The 24,646-nt window shown below is 55.2% G+C and overlaps 5 protein-coding genes across 5 annotated transcripts; 1 reads left to right on the forward strand and 4 right to left on the reverse strand.

Moving 5' to 3' along the window:
- Positions 1–3,868: 3,868 nt before the first annotated feature.
- EsH8_IX_000614 (clasp N terminal-domain-containing protein) lies at positions 3,869–7,464 on the reverse strand (the record flags this gene model as incomplete). The annotated part of the gene is made up of 3 exons (XM_083266950.1): positions 3,869–5,861; positions 5,915–6,829; positions 6,881–7,464. The coding sequence occupies 3 exons, from the start codon at positions 7,462–7,464 to the stop codon at positions 3,869–3,871; spliced, it is 3,492 nt and encodes a 1,163-aa protein (XP_083130515.1).
- A 941-nt stretch (positions 7,465–8,405) lies between these two features.
- On the forward strand, positions 8,406–9,347 carry EsH8_IX_000615 (basic secretory family protein; the record flags this gene model as incomplete). The annotated part of the gene is made up of 1 exon (XM_083266951.1): positions 8,406–9,347. The coding sequence occupies one exon, from the start codon at positions 8,406–8,408 to the stop codon at positions 9,345–9,347; it is 942 nt and encodes a 313-aa protein (XP_083130516.1).
- A 364-nt stretch (positions 9,348–9,711) lies between these two features.
- Positions 9,712–11,270, reverse strand: EsH8_IX_000616 (uncharacterized protein; the record flags this gene model as incomplete). The annotated part of the gene is made up of 2 exons (XM_083266952.1): positions 9,712–10,820; positions 11,246–11,270. The coding sequence occupies 2 exons, from the start codon at positions 11,268–11,270 to the stop codon at positions 9,712–9,714; spliced, it is 1,134 nt and encodes a 377-aa protein (XP_083130517.1).
- A 6,058-nt stretch (positions 11,271–17,328) lies between these two features.
- On the reverse strand, positions 17,329–17,596 carry EsH8_IX_000617 (uncharacterized protein; the record flags this gene model as incomplete). The annotated part of the gene is made up of 2 exons (XM_083266953.1): positions 17,329–17,413; positions 17,475–17,596. The coding sequence occupies 2 exons, from the start codon at positions 17,594–17,596 to the stop codon at positions 17,329–17,331; spliced, it is 207 nt and encodes a 68-aa protein (XP_083130518.1).
- Positions 17,597–22,578: 4,982 nt separating this feature from the next.
- On the reverse strand, positions 22,579–24,264 carry EsH8_IX_000618 (isocitrate dehydrogenase (NAD(+)) IDH2; the record flags this gene model as incomplete). The annotated part of the gene is made up of 5 exons (XM_083266954.1): positions 22,579–23,370; positions 23,426–23,548; positions 23,623–23,709; positions 23,988–24,047; positions 24,178–24,264. 5 exons carry the CDS (start codon positions 24,262–24,264, stop codon positions 22,579–22,581), a joined length of 1,149 nt encoding a protein of 382 aa, XP_083130519.1.
- Positions 24,265–24,646: the final 382 nt, after the last annotated feature.

Genomic DNA, 24,646 nt, shown 5'->3' on the forward strand with positions numbered 1-24,646 from the left:
CGCCCACCCGCACAACTTGCCGCCATTCATCACGATCCATGCAGTCGATCCTCCAAACCCCCGGCGACCCTTCACGTCTCCAATCTACATATTGCGGGCACAACGGCACCCGCAAAACATCATGGCGGGCGTGATGTCGCCGTATCATATCATCTGCGATCCGTGTACGGCACAACCGCCCAAATGACCGTGGGCCCTTTGATTGCCCGAGATATTCATCAAGAGACGTATGTGCCCAACAACACATGATTCGCCTCTAGTCTTGCCGCCAGGCTGAGCCCAATTTCGCGTCATCGGCATCCAAGAGTGGGCCCGCAACTTCCCATTACTTTATTGCTTTGGATGGGAACCTCCCGGCTTCCAACTTCCAAGGCCCAAGAACCTTGACATCGATACCTCTGTATCTCCAGCCGCGACCCGGCAAGGCTTTGCTTGCTTGCAATTTCTCAACTCCAACAACCGAGATCAGCATGATTCGATCCTCTGCGGCACCTGCCTGCCTGTCCAAAGATCCCTCTCGATCTTCATGGCCTTGATGACTGATGACATGTCGCGTCTCACAAAAGTCGCCCAAGGCCCTGCCATGACCTCTACCCTATGGTTGGGCGCCGCCGTTGTCACCGTTTTGCAGACTATTCCAACAGGACTGGTTGAGTACTCCATGACTGGCGCAACGCAACGACGTGCTTTGCCAGCTCCCCCGCCTCCGTTTCAAACACGTTCGCTCACCACACCGAACTGGCACCAAGATCGCACACTGGAGTCGCATCGCGGAAACGTATGCCTGAACTGGCTGCTTGGCCCTTGGTATTCCACCCACAACTCTACTCACTATGCACTGCGTGGTTTCAGGCCCTCACTTTCGGTACCACTGCACGAATCCTGGACCTGGCAAAAATGTCGCACTGACTCCTGGGAAGATTACACAGCGTTCGTACGGCTAGACCAGGTGCCTGACCGCCTACCATTGGCTCCCGTGATTTGTTCCTTGTCCATTCATACGCTCCAACGGCTGTCGGGAGTATCCCCGCCACCTATCAACTAATATGCCCGCCGTTGCACAGGACTTACATTGTGCGGCTCTCTCTGAACTAAAAAAATAATTAAAAATGAAGTCGAACCCTTTACTCTGCCCACTTCCCTTGGTATCGAGTTATGAGTCTTGGAGGCTCCCCTGGAGCTGACGCCTTGGGCAGCGTCTCTGCACTGGCTCAAATCTCATTAACCAGACAACGGCATCACCGTCGTGTAACTTCTTATGAGCGAGTTGTTGTCTGCCTTTGCCCCCTGCCAGAGCATTGTCCCAAAGCAGGGAGCCCTCGTCGGTGGGAATACGTACGGAGACGGGAAACTCGTGAATTCCCAAGAAACAGCGTGCCACGTCAAACTTGGCTGACAGCACTAGGGTCTTTTGCCAAGTAACTCTCCTACCGACCGTCTTCGCGAGGTTCATGAGTTGTCCTCGGACTTGGTTTCAGAGGGCTGTCATCACGCTGGGTTGTCATCTGGGGGAGGCGGTCAGTCTGGGAGTGGGATTGAAGCCCACTGGCTGGTGCGCTCGCTGACGAACCCATGCCCGTCTGCCGACAGGATTCGGGGGGTTGATCGCAATACTACGCTGTCAATATTTTCCAAATATTTGATTGCAACCTTCTAATTTGGACTGTGGCCTCCGAGGGCTTTTTAAATGCTCGACTTAATATCGAAGGCGGCAGCAACCATAGCACAACCCCCACCCCCACCGGCATTCTCTCAATCGTCCGATCATGGACGCCCATCCAACCTCGCCGTCTGTCCGTAAAAACAGGCATCTACTCAGTGACAAGCTTTTCTTTATGGACCCGCCAGCCCCTTTTCAATCGGTCGAGATTCCGTGATGTGGACGGGATGCCATGAGAGACCGCGTAATCCTCGGCCTCTGCAAGTGTGCCGTGTCCCTTGGGACACTTGAACATTCCTAAGCCGCTCTTCGTGGCTACCCTGATCAGCCCCAATCGCTCATCCCGGGCAGTCAGATTGCCGATCACACTGGCCAACGAACCGCCTTCCCTTGTAAACGGCCATCGCCAAAGTAGAACTTTCGGACTTGACGCAGACCGACAGCACTGTGGCGCATGCACGTCCAGCACTTTCCGTGAAATGGTATACCTGATGGGACGTGGCCGTTGGCCGTGTCCATTCACACCCAGGCCCTCAGGAACCGGCTGGGAGGTAACAGTCCAGTCCGCGGGTCTCCTGGCGGTCCCCGGAGACCATACCAGTCGTAAGCCATGCATGTTTCGCAACTCGGTACACTCGCAGGCCCGAAACTCGCGATTAAAGACGGCCGCGGCGATGCGGCCACCCTCCCGAGTGCGGCTTCGGATTCAAACCAGTGAATGCCGCCGCCCGCCCGCCCTTGCCGGAACCCGTCCAAATATTCTCCGACGTGCACCTGGGTCTGACAACTGCCGAAACCCGCCGCACATGCGTGCGATTTGGGCCCCCAAGGCCATCTTTTATGGCAACGGCTCGACTTTGAGTACATAGTATGGATCAGGTCGCGCATGGGACGACGTCCTCTACGCCGCACGTCAAAATCGGTTTCGCGCGCTCCTGGAAGATGGATCCCGGCTTGTCGCCGCACAGTCAACGGGGTATCTGAGCATGATCAGGTCACCATCGATCCGGGGAAGCCCGCACGCCCTTCTGGCAACATCCATGCGTCACAGTCAATGCCCTCCCTCCCTCCACCACCCCCCTTTTGCCCGGGCAATCGACCCCATAAACAGAGTTTCTTGCCATCCCAGAGCTCATCATGCTCGGTGGCGATGTCCTCGTCAACCTGACACTTCCCTCCAAGCCACGCGACTTGGTTGATGATCTCATTCTATAACCGATCGCTCGGGGAGGAGGTGGCCGAATAGATTTCGTCCTCAACCTCCGCCACGTTTGCCTGCTCCATTATTTCGTCTCAAAATAAACGTCCAAAGAAGCCATGTAATCTCTGACGGCGAAAGGGGGGAGGGAGAAAGTGAGCTGCTCCGGCCAAGCCGTCTGACTGCCAGCCCAGCCCAGCCCAGGTCAGCCAAGCCAAGCCACCACCACCCCCAGGAACGGCGCCGTCCGTTCCCTCAGCTGTGGCTGCACTACGAGGCAACATCATCTCACCTGCGCCCAATATGCGCCCCCCCAAAGGAATAATAAATCGGGCTCATGAGGCAGCCCGCACACGGAATCATTGGCCGCGTCGAGCCTGTCAGCCTGTATAGATTCGACACGGGTCACTCTGGCATTTCCCACTCCTCGCAAGGCGGAATTCGGGTAGATGGCACGAGTCCGATTGTAGAACAGGCGCCCATGCTTACCATGGCCTTGGGGTGAAAACAACCTCCCAAAGGTCTCGACCGTGAGGAGTTAGACTTGGGCAGCCGTTCCCCTTCCCAAGAGTTGCCCGTAGGCGATGAGGCCGGCCCGAGTATGGGGCTTTAAATCCTCGGCTCTACGGACCGGTCCCGGACCATCGTGGGTCAGGTCGGTCCCAAAAACAGTCCCCAGATGGGCATCGGCAAGCAAAGTGCTCGTAGAAACGATATGGTTCAAAATGTATACATTGGAATAAGATGGATATTGGTACAGTCCACAGCTATGCCGGACAATTACAAGAGGCAATACAAGAAAAGGTTCCAAGATGTACGCAACACCCAACACCCCCCTGCCTTGCCGTATGGCTAGCTTCACCCCCTTTCCATACCAACAACGACAAAAACTCCGTTCACTTTTGTGGCCTCGAGGTATTCCATTCACCACCGTCACGACGCCAAATTCCAGTTCCTGCACCCCAGCCCCATCTCCATGTTGTACGGATCACTTGATTCGTTTGTGCGACCTAGGCAGCAACGCTGCTCTCCCGTTGCTTCTTCGCAATGTAGTACGTGATGAGATTCTTGGGATCGTCCTTGGCACCCTTGATGAGCTCCCAGAACGGCCCATCGCCGACGCGTGAGTGCAGCGCCACGCAAAGCTGCACGGCGCCCATGCGCACACCAGAGTCCGTCGACTCGAGACACCGCCCGGCGAGACCAGCCAGCTGTGAGAGCTCGCTCTCCGAGGGTATGAAGCCGGTGCGTTTATCGAGCAGCTCCTTGAGGACGTGGAGGCCGGTGGCGAGGCAGCGGCTACCTTCGACCGAGTTGTCCTGCTTGCTCTGCAAGAGCTTGACCATAACTACAACAATCTCGGGTGGGTCACCGAGGGCCACGAGCTCTTCCGCCAGAAGCTCAAGCCCACTAACAATGCGCGTCCGCGAGTCGTAGGCACTGCGCGTCGCCACGAGGGCTTCGAGGCCGCGAGAGACGTGCGGCTGGAAGTTATCCCTCTCCTTCTTGAGAAGAAGCTTGATCGTCGCGAGGATCTGGGCCTTGACGTCCTGGACCCTTTCCGGCGCGAGGTTCTCCAAAGGTGCCTCGAGGTACTCGAAGAGCCCACGGAGGAGAGCCTCAAACTTCTCGTCCGTGAAGACGGCTTTGTTATCCCTGATGATGGACTGCAACTTCCTGAACCCATGAACGTCCAGAGACTTCGCCTTCACTCTGGTGACGCCACTGTCGAGTAGTCTCGAGGTCTGGCGAGCCTTTTCGGGAGTCTCGGGGGTGCCGTTAACCTCGAAGTTACCGTTGGTCGGCGCGGGCACGGCAATCTCGTTTATCGGCTTGTCCTCCAACACTGCACCAGTAAATGTAGGCTTCGCGGTTGTCTCATCATCGACAAATGGATCTTCGAACACCTTGAGCTCACTGGCAGGCGTCGGCTCAAGTCCAATCACGTCTTCCTTGGTAGGAGTATGGGGAGCCGGTGGCTCCTCCGCCGAAACTTCCGCATGTGCTTCCTCAGGCACAATTATGGGCGATTCTTGAAGTACTGCGGCCGGGGTCTCGGCGGGAGGCTCTGTAGGGGCTTGGTCGGCAGGCTCTTGCGCAGGTTCCGGCGTAGGCTCCGGTGCGACTTCTGGCACAGCTTCCGGCAGAATTTCGGTCTCAGGCAGGGGAATTTCTACGGAAACCTCCGCGGGAGCTTCAACCGGAGCGTCTGCGGGTGTTTCTGCCGGCGCCTCCGCCTCGGCTGGAGCCGGCACTTCCACGGGAATTGCTCTTGGGGGTGTTGTCTTCAAGCTTGCAAGGCTTGGCACCACCAATGTGATATCCTCGTTGTTGTTGGACGGGCTGCTGAAAGGTATTGTAGTCGGTGTTCTTTTGGGCTTTGCGGGACTGGTTCGAGGAGAGGAACGAGGAGAAGATACTGATTTAGAGAGAGTTGACTTGGCACTGGGCGACGCAACACTCGGTCCATTAGCATGAGATGTTTGAGCGCGGGGCCTGCTAGCTGCTCTTCGTGGAGAGGCTTCGGTCCTCGACTTTGGCGTGACGGGCTTCGACTTGAGACTATCCGGGCTAGGCGCCTCGGTAGACGGTCCATCGTGCGTCCGCACAGAGTACGGTCCTGCCGTCGCCGGTCTTGCAGCCATTTCCGGCCGCTTTTTGGTGGGCCTCATAGGTCGGACAGACATGCCTCCGGAGGCCGTAGGCTTGGCTGAGGGTGCTGATCCAGTCGAGGCGCTTGGTGCCGGCTGCTGGGGCCGAACCGGAGACAGGTTGGCCATCGCAGATCCCGGACGAGGAGGTAGGTTGCGGGATGCCATTGTTGCCTTCTTCTGCGCCATCATGGTTTCCCGCAGGCTTGGCTTGCTACTAGCCATAGTACTCTTAGACAAGCCAAGTCCTGGTCTTGCACGTCCACTCTCGACTTCCCTCTTAGGGGCGTTGGGGTTGTTGGGATCCTTGTCCAAAAGCTTTTGAGCAGTTGCTTCCAACGTATCTCTAAGCCTGTGGTTTTGTCAGCGAAAGTGACAATGCAATGCAATACACACACAACTTACATGTCCGCCCTGGCTGGCCATATTTTCGCAAACAGCCAGTAGGTAGCACGCATTCGTTCTCTGACGCCGGGGTTCGCGTCGTTGAGTCCCTTCTTGATGCATTTCTCTACCAGCTCCAGGCCGCCGCCATGCTCAATGTGGCTCTTGTGATGGGACTCCTTGTCCAGGACTGTTTTGAGCCAACCCGTTGCATATGTTCTGGGCTGAACGTTCTTGTCTTGGCACGCCCCCCAGATATGCTGCATGATTCGTGAACTGTACGTGACTCTGCCGATGATGGTGTCGACTGTAGTGTTTGCTTGCTGGGAGGCGATCTTTTTCGTCGCCGCAGCGAGCTTGATAAAGGTCTGCATGAGAAGCTCCACCAGAGGGTCCATGCCAGGGCCAAACGTGACGGCGATGTCCTGTACCAAAGTACAGCCCTCCTTAGAAAGACTTGTTCGCAGAGAGGTTATCGCCTTGATGATGCCGTCCAGCAGTCCCTTCAGGCCTGCCATGAAGGCGTCCGGGTAATCTTGCGGGGCATTACCGGCAATAAGCTTCCGTAGCTTCGTCATGCTCTCCTCGCGCTTCAGCCAATTCTGCTCGGTCTCTCTCCCTTCGAAAAAAAACATCATTTCCCTAAAGATGTCGTCCAATTCGCGCTGGGTATTGACATATGCCGGTTCCACTTCGCTTCGTACTTCGGGTGCTGGCGTAATGGGACGTTCGCTCGACATCGAAGACACACTTGCGGCAAGCTTTGGTTTGGGAGCGGGTGCGGGTGCGGGTGCGGGAGCATCCAGCCCCGGCGTCTTGGGTCGCTCAGCCGGGTTGGGGGCAAGCTCTTTTACGATGGCCTGCTCGATGGCAGGGCGAACATTGAAGTTCTTCAACTGCCTCTTGAGATCGGACTTGGCTGCATTGGGGGCATTTCTGTATGGCAGTAATTAGCGCGCGTCACAGAGGGGTAGCTTCATAACGTACCGGAAAAGCTCAATAACGGTGCTCTTAGCGACGTCGCGCACCATACCGTCGGCGTCCTCGAGCAGCTCCATAAGCGTCGGGACGTAAGCCCGAAACTGAACGCCGTGTTCCTGATGCATGTATAGCAGCCAGTGCATACCGGCTTCCTTAGCCCTCGGGTTCTTGCCAACCATGGCGACGTTACGCACAGAACGTTCGACGTCCATGGGCGCGGCCGCGTACATGGTCGTCAACGCCTGCGACGCCAGGCTCCTGAACTTGTCCTTCTGGTCGCCTAGCTTGTCGATGACGAGCGGGAGAGTGTGCTTTGCCTCTTTGGCGATATATTTCGGTTCCTGCCTCGACAGCCTCGTCAGCAGATGGTTGAGGGCAGTGAAGCCGGCGTTGACGAGGATGGCATGCTGCGAGGCGGAGGCAGTGCGGAGGCCGTCAAATATTTGCGGGACGAGGGTATCGGGGACATTGTGCTGCTTGATGCCAGACTTGATGCCGGTGACGTGTTGGACCTTGACGTCGACGCTGGCATCGGTGTGGAGGATCTTCTGCAGGTCGTCGACCTGGTCCTCGGTGATTTTTTCCGCCATTCCCCGCAGAACGAGGGTTGGGCTCTTGCTGGGTTGTGTCGACTGCGAGTAGAGAAAATTGTCAGCTGTTGCCTATCCTATCGATGCCGTCGTCTAGTAAAGGAGCTCGGCCGACCAGACTGGGGCGCACACACGGATACGTAGCCAGTCAGGACAGATGAGCGTTGGGAAGGTCGAGGGACGGCGAGGGCATGAGTCGTCTAGCGCAAACCGGGGGGGGAGGGGTGTGGTGATTTGAAACTGATAGGGCGGAAAAGCTTACGATTCGTAGGTCGCGTCAAATGCGAGTTAGCACGGAGAAAAATCCCAGTGCGAAAATGGCGGCAATGTTGGGCCGGGTTGCGCGGTGGTGACAGCTGTTGCGCGCAGTCAGTTGTTGTTGACGTTTGCGGCTGTACGATGTCTCGAGAAACAACACACTTGAAAGGGGGCAACGCAGAGGCAGTTGCCCCGTGCACCGGGCTCAACCTAATGCTACTGGTTGGGGTTCCGCTCCTGCGGTGCAGCGGGACGCCAAGGGAAGCTGCGCTAAATCCTTATCGGCTTTATCGCAAGATGGGGACTGGGATCCTTACCCCTGCAGCCGCGGGGGAGGCACCTGGCCACCCTGGTCCCAGGATGAGAGCTCCGGCAAGTAGACAATGGCCGGTGGACCTGTTCTTCTTCCCAACGTCATCTAGATTGCATCGAGTCGAGGAGCGTTTTAACTCTCTTCCATACTTCCTTTGGCCGTACACCGATCTTGCACATCGACACCGAGCCGCGTTCCTAGGTAGTGTACCTATATATCGAGCCCCGCTTATGCCTACCTACACCTTCGTGCCAAACTACACACCCATTCCACGCTACTCTATACTCGGACGGAAATAGCTACTCTCTATCCGAATTCGTAGGGCAGATCCCGACTCGTTTCCTCAAAACCCAAGCAAGACCTCCTGCGAATGGCTTTCCGAACTTACACAACGCCAAACCCAGATCCCATCTCCATCTTCCTCCCAGTCATGTCTTCCGCCGCAGAACCAACCCCATCCGCGGCACCGGGACCTGCACCCCCCGCCGCAACCCCTCTTCCCCATCGTTCACAGTCGCCGGAGCAGCAGAATGTAACCCCCGCCGCCGCCGATCACCCCCGTCCCTCTCCAGACTTTAGCCTCCCCAAGCTCCGCCTCGAGATCCGGGACCTCAACAACCCGGCAGCAACCCACTTCCTCTCCGCCGTGACCGCCAGCACCGCCCTCGCCGACTCCGTCAGGTCCGTCCTCAGCCTCCTGTACGACTCCCCCTCGTGCCCCACCACCCACGTCCCGCCCACCCGCTCCGTCACCCTCATCGTCCGTGACATGGACGGCGTCGCCTACACCACGGGCAGCGACCTCGACGACGACCACAAGGAGATCCACTTCTCCATGTCCTACATTGCGGGAATCCCCGCTGAGCGTCGTACCGCAGAGATCATGGGTGTTCTCACCCACGAGATGGTCCACTGCTTCCAGTACAACGCCCACGGCACCTGCCCTGGGGGTCTGATCGAGGGTATCGCTGACTGGGTCCGCCTCCATGCCAACCTGAGCCCGCCTCATTGGAAGCGCGAGGCGAGCGGCAACTGGGATGCAGGGTATCAGCACACGGGATACTTCCTTGACTACCTCGAGGGTCGCTTCGGCACCGGCACGGTGAGGAGGGTGAACGAGAAGCTACGCACCCAGCATTACGGGGAAAAGAAGTTCTGGACGGAGCTGCTGGGCAGGCCGGTTGAGCAGCTGTGGAACGACTACGCGGAAAAGATAAAGGATGACGAGGCCGTGATCGTCAACAAGGACGATATTTCCGACGATGATGTCAGACTGGGGAGGATCAGGGCTGCTGATGAGCTTGTTCAGTGATTTATATTTGGGGAATGACAATAGTATTATAGGGTTTGGAACGCACCGCGCTAGGGGTCATTTATTTCGCGGATTAGAGGAACATATTGTTGAAGTAGGTGAAGGATGTCATTTTGTCACCATACCACAGACCGAAAGAGTTTGGTAGGAGTGGAACATAGAAACACATGATGGAGAGCATCGACTTAGGAACGAAAGTTTGTTTGCAAAATCAAGAGCCTCGCCGCCAAAAAATCTATAGATACCCTATTTCCTAGTCCTGTTGAACCTTTTGCGCCGTTTACCCTGCCTTGCCCGAATGAGTCAAATGGCCCGGCTGCGATGAGCCAGAGAGAAATAAAACATGGAAACCGTAATGAAACGCCTATGCGTGGACGGGTGCCTGAGCCTCGCTCTCGCTGACGACGCTTCCAACCTCTGACCAGCTCGCGGGTGTCATCATTCCCTCGCTCTCGCTCATAACGTCGTAGTAGCGGCCGTTGTCTCCGGCTCTCGACGATGCGGCGTCGTTGGCCACGTCGTCGCCGGAGCCGGCAAGGGATGCCGAGTCGGTGGGGGTGAGCTCGCCCTCGCTGACAAGCTCGGGTTCGGACATGGGTACCGGGGGCGACATGGGAAGCGGTGAGTAAAAGTTGGAGGGGTTGGATCCCTGGGCCCAGGCCTGGATGGAGGCGTAGGCCTCGTCGCGGTTCTCCTGGCCGGCAGTCATGTACTCGTCCTCGCCGAGCTCGCGGTCAAGGGTCGTGGACTTTTCCGACTGGGAGGAGTTCTCAGCGACGTCAACCAGAGGGGGCAAGTGAGCGATGGTGGCGGCAATGTCCCGGGGGCGTTCGTCGGCGTCACGGGTGGTGGCGCTGTAAATGTCCGACAAGGCCTCGTCGCGGCCGGGGAAAATGTCGTTGGGCTCCTCCATTGTCGGCAGCTCGTCCTGGTCGATCTGGTGCTCGTCGGCAAATGGGTTGGCGTACAGCGACGAGTTCAGACCACGGACGCCTTCAGGGCGACGTCGGACAAGTCCCTCGTCGTCGCCGTAGACATTTGCCCCCGAGTTGAAGACAAACGATCCCCTCTCGCCACTCTGATCCTGCCGCAAGAAGTCGTCGAAAGACCTGCCCCGCACGGGAGCGGCGGGCGGCAGCTCGTGCGAGCCCGACTCCTCAGCCTCGATTCTCTCCTTTTCCTTCTTGGCGAGATGGACAGCGTTCCAGTACATAATCTCCTCGCGTTGGCGGCGGCGGGTCTCATCGTCGGCATCGACTCCGGACTCGGCACCCCCTCGGGACTCTAGGAAGCCTTGGGCATCCTCGGGCCGGTTAAACATGGGCGGGCGGTCGCCGGGCTCGATGCCCTCGCCCAGAGAGTGAAGGGCAACGGCGATGCGTCTCCGGATGTCGTCGGCATATCGTCGGAGCTCGGGCGACTCGTAAATGGCGATAGCAGCTGCTACGGCGACAGAGACGGCAATGACGCCGGCTGAAGCCAGGGCACCGTTGTTAACTCCGGGCATCGTGAGATGACAAGGCACAGTAATGCAGGTGCTTCAAAAGGTAACCACAAGTAAATAAAAATAAGGATAGGTTGCGTGTAGGGGAAAACAAAGACTCGACCTGGAAAAAAGGTTCCCAGGCTCTAAAATGGCCACGCGCCGAAATAACTAATGATTGCGTGGTCCTGAAGACCATTTGCCACAGGCCTGACCACCTCAGGCAGGCAATGAATGTGATTCGCAACAGCGCTGGCGCGGGGTAGCGTGCCGTAAGGAAGAGCAGAGCAGCAGATCGCCGGGCGGTGTTTGGGGATGGGATGGGGGGCAAGCGGCGTACATGGGTAGCAGTGTACAAGCGATAATTAACCTGGCAGAGAGCGACAAGGGAAGGTTCTTGCAAAGTATCACTCACCTTTGGCAGCGATTGGCACAGGCATTTTCGAACACCCGCTGATCAACAGCCGGACACACGCAAGAGCAAAGTAACGACCAGAGGTTGAGGATTGAGGAAGAGGATGTACGGCAGGATAGGCGGGTGAGGGGATGTGTAGTGTAAGTAAGGTGCGGTGCAGCAGGCAGGACTTACATACGGGTACTGCACATGGGGGGCTGCGTATCCCCCCCACGGCGTTAGAGGACTCGTCACCTCTCGCGAGGTCGGATTGAGGGCCGCCGCGAAGGGGGAAACCAGGAACGCTCAGCCAATAGTCAGCTACTGTTGGAGAACAGTTGGGGGGATCCCTGGTAGGACCGCGTAAGGGGCGTCCTGGCTGAGCATCGATAAGATAAATGCTCAGGCTGACCTTGTGGTGCGCCTCGCGGCGAGACAGGCATGGACACTTTGGTCCGGGTCCGTGGCGCGGTCAAACGCTCAAGGAATCCAAGTCTAGGTACGCCGAGAGGGAGGGAGAGGGAGGGAGCTTGCGTGCTTGGTAGGGGCTCAGCTCTTGGGGGCCGCATGACAGACCAGGCACCCAAAAGCCCATCGGGGTAGTCTTGCCACACAGTCTCTCTCCTGGTTAGCGTGCAGCTGCGAGCAGCTGGGGGGAAGGGTTAGGCTTTTTTTGCAGGACTCGCATGCGTTACGCCTCCCAGCAGAAGTCGCCTCTCTTCCCTCCCGGCCAAGATGGAGAAGGATTCGGTCGCGGGGTTCTTCCGTCGGCGACGCGAAGTGCTCCGATTGCCTTGTCGCTGTTGCGACACGGAGGATTTCCACGCCACCGATGACATACGCCCAAAGCAGCTCTTGTTGGCTCCACTACTTTCGCATCAACGAATTGTTCAGTACGAACATGAGACATGAAGTTTGAAAGAGTCATGAAATCAAGAGGGCCATGAGCATGCGAACAGAGAAAATAAAAAGGCGGGACCGACACTCGTCTTTAAAAGGATACCCTGTGCTGGGGCTGCCCGAATGATCACTTGGGAGGTGGAATACGCCCCAAGGCCATGGGCTATCGTACCTGGGAACTACATGCCATCGGCAGGTGAAGAGTATGAGTCTCTCTCATCATCTTTCATGGCGTACTTGCTTTAAGAAGAGAAGATCACGGACAAGGTTAAGATGAAGCTCGGTGGGCTTTGAATCTTCCTTTCATGGGAAACTTGCACGATTTTCTCACCATTTAACTACCAAGCCCGGGCTAGATTGTTTAGTTTTCTTTTCTTTGATACTACTCTTTTATCGCGAGGCAGATGATGCCTAATAGCCTGAGTGCCTAGGATGTCATCACCCTGTCTGACCCGATATGTCCGGTAGAATAGACCCATATTTCCGGATGGCTTCGGAAGCACCATTTGATGTCGCCCGGGGTATGACCCACATTCTCCGTAAATGGAAATCCGGTACCCCGTCCTACACGACCACAATGCCTCGCACATGCGAACACACCCATGCTGGCACTATTGAACCAAGGGATAGTTTCTCATTGAGTACCGCTTCAGCATTCACTGTATCGAATGGTTCCCAGGAGGCGATAGGCTTCGACCTGAAAATGGCAATTGACGTCCGGCCGCACGCTTCTACCAGCTGGGTTCTTGGCATGAGCCTCAGATATATCACCGTGTCATAGGTGAAGAGGTGAGTGAAGTACGGGTCTCGGAAACTGCAGGCCAATGGTGGATTCTACTGACTTGGGTGCTTGGTGCCCAGTTGTCAAAGATGCAGTCCTCTTCGCATTTCCATTATTGTTGTAACAACTGGCCTGTATTCCTTAGGAAGCAGGTGGCTGCAACGGGATATAAACGATCGATGCTCTGGGTGTTGCAACGACTCGATAAAAAATGAGGAAGTGGCAGTAGGGCAAACTGCTTCGTCATAGTACTAGACTCAATTCATTTCACTTATGTGGTGATCTGCAGGATTCCCGTGACCATTGAAACTTCATATAATGTCAACGTTACACGCATTAAAATTACGACATGTTGTCTTTGTCGGTTCATATTGCCATAACTTTCAAGTTCATGTGGGCCCCACGATGTATGTCGTGGGGAGCAAGCAAACATGCAGTGATTGAAGCAACTAGGACCACTGGCATAGCCGGCGGCGAAAATATGGGCTACAGCAGGGCATCCAATAATCACCAAGGACACATTTTCAAATGAACTGAACATCAAATATTCTTTGGTAAGTCATGTTCAACTTGGAACCGCACGAATCCATATTGTTGGCACCGTTGCTCGTTTATCGCAGGCACAGTTGGCGTTGGGTATGTACGGATTCCGGACAAGCCCCCAAATATCCCCCATATCTAGATATATTCGAGTTTCACGCTGCGCTGACCAAAAGTGTTATTGCGACTCAGTTCTGTAGTGCGGTATGGGTTTGGGTCTCTTCAAGGTCGAAACCAAGCGGGTATGACACCTTGAATCGCCAACCAAGCAAGCCTTACATACTCAAATGTTATAGAACATCATAACTATGCAGGTTATACTCGGTTCCAAGGTCTCCTGCACACAAAACTAGCCTTATGAAATTGAAGTAGCTTCCACTTCGAACATGTTCAAGTCCAAGCACTTAACTAGGCCTCGGCAATGAGCTCGAGTTAGAACGAGGCAGAAAATTAAACGAAAGATACTGAGCACGAACCCATACCTCATATATTAATCACTCTTAGCGATGCTCCTTCGATTAGCAGAGCGCAGCTTTTGGTCTCCACCAGAATCTTTGATCCTCCATGCGCCATTCGCCCAATCTCAACCACCTCTACCCTTGAGACTGATCGACTACAGCTCACTCTAGAGAAGGACAGATCACCACATTGGTTATGGGTAAGCTGTTCCCTTGTCGATATGGATGGTAGCGAACTCTACCAGGGATTGAAGTTGTTGACTTGGCAGGTATTTGATGCCCGGTAGGTCAACGCATTGCCCAAACCCCAGGCTAAGACTTGTATGAAATAATTGTGAATGAGACGAGGCTGCAAATATATTATGAGGATTCTCGACGAGACGCCATTAGAGCCATGTTCAAGTTATTACAGAGAATACCACACGTCTGGGGGATGCCCTCCACCCCGGAGGTCGTGATATCGTATTTGCATTTCGGGCAGAGGCAATGATTAGTTGAAACCCTGGCATTTGGATCATAGCTACCCAAATTAACACTTGCCCTCCGGTGCACGACGACGGCGTAGGGAGAAGCAATGGAACAAAAGTGCCCGGACTACTTATTCGCCGAGCTAATCAATGCCCTCACCAACAGCAAAGAAGCCACGACTGGCATAATGAACGGTAGCGAAAAGAACCTCAAAATAATGAGGTTAGGAGCCGGCTTCAAGATAATCAACAACGCAGGCAAAGCTATTAGCTGTCACGCTAGTCAACGTTATTCCTTTTAATTTAATATCAGTTGGGAACATAGTAACTTTATTGTCTGGAGATCACATCGGTCGCAGTGGCTTGTCCGAGGACTAAGCATTCGAAATGCCTCGTAGGATAGCGAGATGGCTGGCGTTTAGTCCAGTTTTGCCTCTAAAATCACCGCAATGTCTAGACAGACACCCTTATCTGCCAAAGACTTACTCTCATGGTCAAGTATGATTGTGAGCAGCAAAGACAGTGGGAAAAGTGCAGAACTATCTGACAATTTAACCAGACGGGCCGCCAGTTGTTATAGACACAATGGAGCAAATGACAGACCGTCAGAATGCTGACATGAACAACGTTCACGTACTTGGTTCTTCAGGCTACCATTAATTTAGGATAATAGCCAAATAATCATGGTAAACTTTTAGAATTGTTGCAGCTATCGACTTGGATTCGCTACTTCAGCCTACTTGCATTCATATAAAAGCAAGTTCCAGATGGAATCACCTGTCAAATGGGGAAGCAATCGAAAGGTACCCCCAAAAACAACTACTCGGGCTCTAAATTAAGCGATATAACTCTTGTGGCTGGCTACCGTCCATTTGGACGTTGAATGTGGAGAGCCCAGAGTTGTGCGGGATGAGCCGAATGCCGGGATCCGAGACGATCTGGGGCGTCGTGGGAATGATGAACATATTTAGTTGGGTAACGACACGGCGGATTATTATCCGGAAGATTTGACGCCGGATTCACATAAGCCAGCACCTTGAAACTTCCCCAGGGCATAGTTATCCCCGTCCTTCGTCACCGGCCAGACTTCCCGCTTCGAGGACATACTGCGGTCGAGGGAATCAGCGACAGCACAATTGACCCGGCCCCAGTTCCCGATTATTCTCACCAGAACTCTGCAGCCATTTAGAAATGACAGTACCGAGTAGGAAGTACGCGGGATGTCGCTCGGTAACTCTTCCGTCTCTGGCGCGTCAAAACGTCATACCTGCTTTCTCAGCAGGTCGAATTGCAACGGTGCATTGTCATCGAACAGAAAACCACGAAAATCCAACTGGGTTGCAACATTCACCTCTCTGTCTTCGTCATCAATCACTTTTCTCACACACCAGCTGATACTCACCGTGCCCCCTCGGGGCAGGTCATCCCGAGTGCAGTGCGCTCTGTTCCTCGGTGAGCCAAGTCCAGGGAGGGTCGATGCGCCGCGGAAACCCGTCTCGCATGTTTTGCAAGGATAGGATGGGATTAGCCGTGCTTCTCGAGGTGAGGAACGTCATCTGTCCACAAGGCATTCTTGGCGTCCAACGATTCGACTTTTCCTCTTGGCATCTGACCTGTTGGCTAGACGTCAAGGACTGCCGCAAACTGGGGTCGTCAAGGCCACAGACGTGTTCGTCCAGGCTGTCATTGTCCTCACGGGCAACATGATTCGAACTTTGGACTGTCTATAGGCGAAAGGAGGACGTCACCTGTGCGAGTCAGCTTCTTTGAGTGAACACCCAGACCAGCTTAATGATGGTGGTCCGGCGCGAAAGCGACACCGACACTGGGCTCACTCGGTCTCCGTTTTGCCCCTCGACGGGGACCGCAGTCTTTCGGTACCGAATCGGTGTTTATCGGTGACATTGAAAGCGAGAAATGGAGGCTCCTCAATTGACAGGGCACGCCAGCTCAGGTTTCGGGGCAATGTTATACGTATAGCAGAATCGCGCCGACTTAGAACGTTCTCCTTGTGGGGGGCCAGAGGTTGGTGGCACCATCCGGCGTCGCCGTCAGATGCTTGGCCTCACCCTACTCTACACGGTAGGGCTATGATGGAAGTCGCAGGACAAAGGCGAAAGCTATCGCCCGCTTCGATGGACTCACCTAGCGTCTGGAAGGCTCCCATGCTCCGAGACCTATCGGATGTGGGGGGAGCATCAATACAAGTTTTCTGGATCAGGGCCCGCTGGACAAAATCCACAACTCTCAATCTCCCTTCGAATCAGCGTCGCGTGGCATGAGCCGCTCGGTTGCCCAACAAGTCCATGCTGTGCCTGTCTGTAGTAGAGTGTACTCAGGAGGTAGTCGGTACGGGATTCGCTTTCGCTCACAAAGCCACGGAAGTGCCGGATGTCAGACCGTTGGCGAATGGGGTGCGCTGACGGGCTCGACGGATTGGGGTTGCATGTTCTTGCTTGAGAAAAAGTCCATTTAATTCCCGAAAAAAAAAGTAAACAAAATAGGTATCAGCTGCACGCTGCTCTAGACAACGCCGATTCTGACAAAAAAACTCCGGAGACCATCCCTGCCTTGCCCTGATGCAGACCGTCGATATCAGATGAATGGCTTGTCCTGGCCCTGGTCGTTCCCAAATCCCAGTCTTTTCCACCCTTGGCCCTCCTCCTCGCACCACTTGTACTGCAGTCTTGCAGTACACCTAGATACACAGACCGGAGGACACGAACTACCACACACCATCGGGAAGATGGGCGGACAGTTTCCCGTGCGTGGTGTGGAGAACATTGCTTGCCGTCAACTCCGACCAGGTTCCGAGGATTGTAAAAGTTCTGCTTGTTCATCCGTTGTGCGCTTTTAACACCGTGATTGCGCCGTTGGGTCTCTGCCCAATGCCGTTTTTGGCCCCGCCCTTTTCTTTCCTTTACCCTTACTAGCCAGCTTCCCTTTTGAGGGAGCAGCTTAGTGGGTGCTGCTGATGGTGGAAGAGGACGAAGTGCTGCTCTGGGAGTCGGTCGAGTTGGTTCTGGTGGTCTTCATGCGCTCGCTGGGATAACGTGTCAGTCTGCAGTTCACAACATGCTGTGAGATAGGAAGGATGAACATACTAGGAGGAGCGGTCCTGGAGGTGGCACTCGTACTTGGCACCGCCAGTCTTGACGTGGAAGCGGATGCCCTTGCTCTCAAGCACGGCCTGGAGCTGGCCCTTCTGAGCGTCGGCGGAAGGCATTGTGATGGTGGGATGTTGGTGTTGGTGAAGTGTGAAGGTGTGCAGTGTTGGTTGTCTCCGGAGAGAATTAGATGATCAGATAATTGGAAGGTGAGGGTGTGGAAGAGGCAGAGAGAAGACAGCTGGATAACTTGAGCAAAAGTCTGGACACAGAACGTGGGAGGAATAGCCTCAATATATAGAGAAGAGGGTATGCAGAGCACTTAGACGGCTGCCGACTTATCCAGGGTTGTTGGCCACCTCACGGAGACTCGCGACGACGAACAAGAGCAAGCGCAGCGAAAGGCACCCCCAGCACCGACGAACGAACCTTGGACTCGGGGACGGGCTACGGAAACGGGGACGACGGGTACGGGTACCCCCCTGCAGAGATGTCGAGTTGCCGGGTAGGGCAAGGGAAGCCGACATGAGCGATATTCTGACTTGGGGATGTCGCTGGAGGAGGACCTGGACCCCAAACCGAGCAGCGAAAAGGTATCCATCCATCCCTACATCTCACCTACATCTTACCCCATACTTCTTGGGTTGCGCACCACTCGGTTACAGCGCGATTCCATGCTTGTCCGTGTGCCGAGGCCAACAAAGTACTCAGACAGTGGAGGGTCTCGGACCAAAACCATCCAGTGTAGTGCAGTGTTTCTGGTCGCCCCATGCTGCCGTTGTGGAAAGCTTGAATAAGGTACCGAGGTATCCATCCGTACGCGATACGCGGTATCTGCCATGCTGGAGTCGCAGAAGCAGTTTTGGGGCTGATACTGAGTGATCCTTCGACATACAAGACGGTTGCGGTACCTGGGGCCAGCCTTGGGGGACGTACCCTGTACGTACCGCGTTTCCCAGCTCAGAAGGAAAAAAATCCATCGGAACGTTCTTCTTGGCGCCAGCGATGGCCTCCTCCCCTCCCCTCCCCTCCCCTCCTATCCTCTTTCACCTCCCTCCCTTTGCTCCATTTCCGTGCCCATTCCCATTCACTCCTATTCGCATTCCTGTTCCCACCACTGGCTGAGGAGACGAGGAGCCCCCGTCAATCCCCTTAGCGTGGGGTTCCGCAAGTGCGGTGAGACATAAACCGCGAACCAAGTGGCTCCTCGCGGTCCTCCATTCCAACCCGAGGAGGCTTTATCCCGGTTGATTTTGCTATCGCGGACGACCGTGAGGCGAGCGAGTCTGCCGAGTTTCGTGCGAAAGCCACGAAGTCCCCCAACACCAGAGAGACATACTTTCAATTATTAGTTCGGTCCTACTGCTAACCATCACCTGCTTGTCTCGGTCTCGGCCTCTGGTAATAACGCATGGTCTCCCACTCTAACCACAGAGTAAAGGGCGTTATGCCATGCAAGGTCCAGGTGGCATTGGGGCGTCTTGAATAAACTTATATCTACATGTTGCGGCACATATCGACAGATCAGAACCGAAGCAGGACGCAAGTATTAGACGAGTATTGCCTTCCCCTCCCTTTGGCCAAGCTCACCTAAAGATTGTTTTGGTCATGGTAAACTCAGCAAAACCAAAGGTGGTTGGCTGCAGTCAGCAAAAGAGGGCTAGGAAATTACGCCAAGGGCCGAACAGAAAACCAAATCGAGGCAAATGCTTCTAGAAGCATTCCACTGCTCGCCAAGCATTTGCGAAAGCTTGGTCCTGCCCAAACCGACCAAAGTGCCATCCCATCATTAAATCATGCGCTCCAATGCATGATCCCCAACAACAGGGCAAGGCCTGTCTTGGCCGCTGGCCAGGCCCATCCCGTGGTCAGCCCAGTTCCTCGCCATCACAAGCGCACAATGCGCGGTAACGGCCAGACACACCGACGCCAGAATACCGCCGGTAGCAGCCAGGAACCTGAGGCAGGTGGTGTTACGGCTACTGGTGAGTCCGACAGGGACGGCATCTCAAGCCGTCTGTCCCGGCTGCAGTAAAGAAGGATGATCATCTTGGATGAGAAACATTGTTTGAAAGTCGGAGGACAGGCAATAAACAAGACAGCAACGCCTTGGGCGCTCCCGTGCTCCAGCGCCGCACCGCACCGCATCGCTCCATCATCCCCCCCTCCCCTCTCTGTGACGATCCCCATGGGGGGAATCTCGACGACCACACGAATCAAGACATTAGAGGAGTACGATTCCCATATTCACGTCGGAGCAGAACGGGGATCACAATTACCATGCGGGACGATGTCCGACGAATCGAACATAAGGCGTGCTGTCCTGTTGGCATTTTAAACAGCGTTGGTTGGAGGATAGCAGCGTTCATTTTGGCTAAATGACTCGCATCTTGGGTGACAGTGTTCCCAACCGTCCGGGTGTCAGTCAGAGGTGTTTGTCACTTCGGCCGCCTCCCGAGCAGTGTACCAACAATTCTCCGACACACAGTGTTGATCGTCATCAGCAGGCAACCTCTTCGGGAATTTCGGACGAAGAACGAGGCTCCTCGAGCTCAGTGTTGGCGCCGGTTCGGTTTGAAGGATCAGAAGGGCCACAAGCCAGATTGTCCTCGGGCTTAATACTGACCGACTGCGGAACAGTACCACAGGTTACGCCCTCGCCGAAAGTTACTTCTGTCGTACAACGCAGCTTGTACCTCGACCGAAGATTGCCATTGCCGACCCGGCCCTCTCTCAAGGCATAATCCGTCCTTACCTAAGGATTAGCTTTGCATTTTCGAACTGAATCCAGCTTCCGACCGCGCTCGTCTGTGCACACGGATACGCGGTGTTCCTCACACGACCTGGAAGAGCCCCCCCGGCCATAGTTTCAGCGCATGAGAATCCGCGCATAGGGCAGATTGGGAGAAGGTCAATGTCCATGACGTGCAGCGACGGTTTCTCAACCCAGGCTGCCCATGCCGGCGATGACATCCCTGGCTTCAGAACTTAACTGCTCACCTCCTTTCCCTCCTTTTGAAGCACTGACGTGAGCTTCGTGGAACGGGCCCGAACACGTAACGTGCTTTGCGTACGTATACTCTAACTCAAACCCGACAACATCAAGTTCTTACCTGGTGCGCCTTCGACTCCATCGGAGGGGAAATCGTACAAAGGCCCGACTCTCGAAATGAACCATGTCCCCGCGAGACTGGCCATCACCAAGCCTTGGCAGCATATCACGACTCGGAGGACGTGGGACCGGGGTCTCAATCGCGCTCTTTCCACTGGACGGAAATCGGGAGTTCCGCAAAAGCCTGCTGGCGAATGGCCGGCCTTAGGGGAAGGCCAAGACAAGCAGACAAGAGAGACAGCCACGGACGAAATATGGACGACAAAACGCCAGGACTGTTCGACCGCCTTGCTTTCGTCCGACGAGACAAGCATTGTTGAGCTGATGCAGGCAAATACCCTACCAAACTGATACTCACTGACCTACTCACGGCACTTGCTTGTCTCTTGGGTCATTACGGAAGAGATACATACGGTGACACAATCCCGATGAGGAATACGGACTGGCCTTTGGTCGGCTCGCATCCAGATACGAAATGCAGCGATTCCACGCGACTACCTGGCATCTGCCGCCCCTGTTACTCGATAGGTGACAAACAACCAACCTTTGGCGCGTTATCCGTCCCGCGTATCCACAGGTCCCTATTTTACCACTCATTCGGTCCTCGATTGGTCAATTGGTGAGTGAGGGCACATATGCTTCCTCGTCTCCGAATCCGTCACCGACATAGCGAGGGAATTGTTGCTGCGGGCTTCTGGCTACGGTGCTTGGCGTGCTTGGCCACAATCTGTAGAGGAAGTCGAGGGCTGGGTCTCCTGTCTCGGCCCCGTTCTCTTCCCCCACTGTCTTTGAAGCCATGGCGACCTCTTGGGGGTACGAAGCCGCCCCTTTGCCTGCTGGGATTCGCTCGAGAACTCGGAGTGTGTCCTACTCTGTTCCTGCAAGACTGCTTCCAGGCCCAATCTGCTGCATGCAATTCAAACCGGCCGAAAACCTCGCTGCGTATTGTAATTGGCACCCCCATTTCTTCGAGGCGATACCGCCAGTTGCAACCATCCCACAGCACGAAACCTGCAGAAAACGCAGATCTCTCGCGCCGGCGTTACTACGCAGTACCGTACTAAACCACACATGTGCTGAGCTGTCAAAATTTAGTTGGGCTCAACGGGCCGCCCACTTAGACAATTTTCGAAGCAGGATGAGACTCGTTTTCCCTGACTGTCTTGCTTTGGAACTGCCGGCAGCGGAGCTGTCAAATCTGTCAAAACTGCCTGCCGTGACACGCCTCTTTCTCGCTCCTCCCTCCCTCTCTCTCTCTCCAGGTTCTTCTTCCCCTCCCGCCCTTCATCTGTCTTGAACAGACGCCAAGAGCTTCGTCTTAGACATGCATTTGCTGTGTGCGGCCTTGGCAGGCGCTGCGCCCAAAACACCCGCCGGCTCGTCTTGCTTCGTGCTCACGGACATGCATGCGCGCTTCCTCTGGCGCCAAGACCGTCTCGTCTCTCAGACCTGTATCCTCCATTCGTCAAAGGGCGTATTAAATCGGCGCTTCCTGCTTCTTGCGTCTTTTTCTGAATTTCTTGGCTATTTTCTTGGACTCGCTCATCACTGATTGCTCCTCACGGATTGCTCGTCGATTGGACGTTCTTGAGTGGTTCACCCCGTAATCAAGCGGGATTTTTAAATCATGGCCGCGAAACCGATCTGCTAGCCGGCAGTTGCTTGACTGCGTTATAACACGACAAATCCAGGAAATGGCCCCCCCACGCAAGAAGATTGACCAGGACGATGGTTTCACAATGACCCCCAAAACAGCACAGCATTCATTGCTGATCATCTGCGGTTGGCAGGCATGGTCCAGTTGCATCGCCTCACCGCCTCAATGCCGCCAGTAGTTCACAATGCTCGTCCATTCAGTCTAGCCTTTGTATCACTCGCGGGAAACCACAAATAACCAACTTTGGAGTTCATCAACTCATTCAACGACTATGGCTAACACAAGGAAAAAAAGATCCGTTGTCTAAGATCGTACAGTCTACAGGTAGGTATCTACAACTTAGAAATGATGGCGCCAGCGAACTCGTGGGTCTTGGCGTTGCCGCCCAGGTCGCCGGTCAGGGCCTTTCCTTCCGCGAGGGTATCAAAAGCAGCCTTCTCGATTCTGTCGGCGTACTCGCCGAGGCTCATGTGGCGCAGCATCATCATGGAGCTGAGCAGGAGGGCGGTGGGGTTGGCCAGGCCCTTGCCGGCGATGTCGGGGGCGGAGCCGTGGACGGCCTCGAAGATGGAGCACTCGTCACCGATGTTGCCGGAGGGGGTGAGACCGAGACCGCCGATCAAGCCGGCGCACATGTCGGAGAGAATGTCACCGTACAGGTTGGGCATGACGAGGACCTTGTCGTTGTAGGGAAGGGGGTCGGTGACCATCTTGAGGCAGGTGTTGTCGAGCAGCTCGGCGTCGAACTCGATGTCGGGGAAGTCCTTGGCGACCTCGCGGCCGGTCTTGAGGAAGAGACCGTCGGACATCTTCATGATGGTGGCCTTGTGGACGACGCGGACCTTCTTGCGGCCAATCTCCTGGGCCTGCTGGAAGGCGAAGCGCAGGACGCGCTCGGAGGCCTCACGGGTGATGAGCTTGATGGACTGAACGACGCCATCGACGACGACGTGCTCAATGCCAGAGTATTCACCCTCGGTGTTCTCACGGATCAGGACGGTGTCGACGTTGTCGTAGGGGGTCTTGTAGCCGGCGACGGATCGGCAGGGGCGCAGGTTGGCGAAGAGGTTGAAGGTGCGGCGGAGGGTCAGGTTCAGGGAGACGTGGCCCTTGCCAATGGGAGTCTATAACATAGTAAGGATACTGAAAGTCTGTTCGGGAGAAGTTGCCACTACGTACGGCGAGGGGGCCCTTAAGGGCAATCTTGTTGCGCTTGATGCTCTCGATGGCGGCATCGGGAATGGCGGTCTTGCCGTCCTTAAGGATGGGGGTGACATCGACGGGCTCCCAGGTGACGGGGGCCTTGGTTTGGATGTCAGTACAGCAAACAGGCAATCGAGGCTCCAGGCCCGAGGCGCAAAGGGGATTGCACGTACCTTGGCCGCGGCGAAGATGTCCTTGACGGCCTGAGAGATCTCGGGACCGATACCGTCACCCTCAATCAAGCTGACCGGGTAGTTGCCCTACAATAACACAGCGATCAGTCTTCTGAAGTTGTCAAGAGGTCGCAAGCCAATTGAGTGATTTTGACCCGGCATTGCGGGAAAGGCCAGAGGCCAATTCCTGCCCGAGGGCCCCGGCCTTCTCCCATATGGATATATTCCCGGTAAATCTTGAAAGTAGAAGTAGAGGATAATCCAGTGTTGAAAGCAGAGGCCGGGCAACAACAAAGCCGAGGTCTTGACATGCGCGTAAAATTTTATGGGGCGGGTAGTAACGGAGGAAGATTGGGACGGCATACGTTGGAGTCCTTGACACCGTTGAACTTGGCGACACGCTCGTTGGAGTAAAATCTGGAGTTCTGTCAAGTTGTTAGTCGGTGGTCCTATTTCAATCGCTACCCTGCGACTCCTTGAGGCTCTGCACGTGGATCTTGCGAGCGGCTGCAGTCGGATCGGGGGACGGGAAGGAACAAGGCGAATTGCGCGCACCTGGAACTGGGAGACGGTGGCGGCGCGGGGAGCGGCGCGCATGCATTGCCGCCGGAGAGGCGCAGCGAAGGTACGGGCGGCCAGCATCGTGACTGATGTGTGAGGGGATACGGTCCTTGAGGGTTGAAGGATACGTAGGAATGGAGAGGAGTGGCTGGTCGGGGGAAGGTTTCGTCGTTTATCGGGGGACGGGAATTTTAAGGTCGGGAGAAGGAAATACGTAGCAGAGGCGCCAACCGGGGTTGACAAGTGAGAAAATAAACCGCCGCTTTACCGGAACTGTGTCTTGGCCGGCTTGTCCTTTGGTCGTTATGCGACCTAATTTTTACTATTCAAAAATCATATTTGGGAGGGCTCCCTTCTTCGCACTTATTGCTACTTTATTTTATTGCAAGACGTATTTACGCAAGATATAATTGTGATGAACTGTAAAGTTCTCCAACATTTCTGTCTGGTTCATCGAGTTGGC

Source organism: Colletotrichum jinshuiense, chromosome 9 (genome assembly GCF_051148585.1).
Source record: "Colletotrichum jinshuiense chromosome 9, complete sequence".
In the NCBI taxonomy this organism is placed as follows: Eukaryota; Fungi; Ascomycota; class Sordariomycetes; order Glomerellales; family Glomerellaceae; genus Colletotrichum; species Colletotrichum jinshuiense.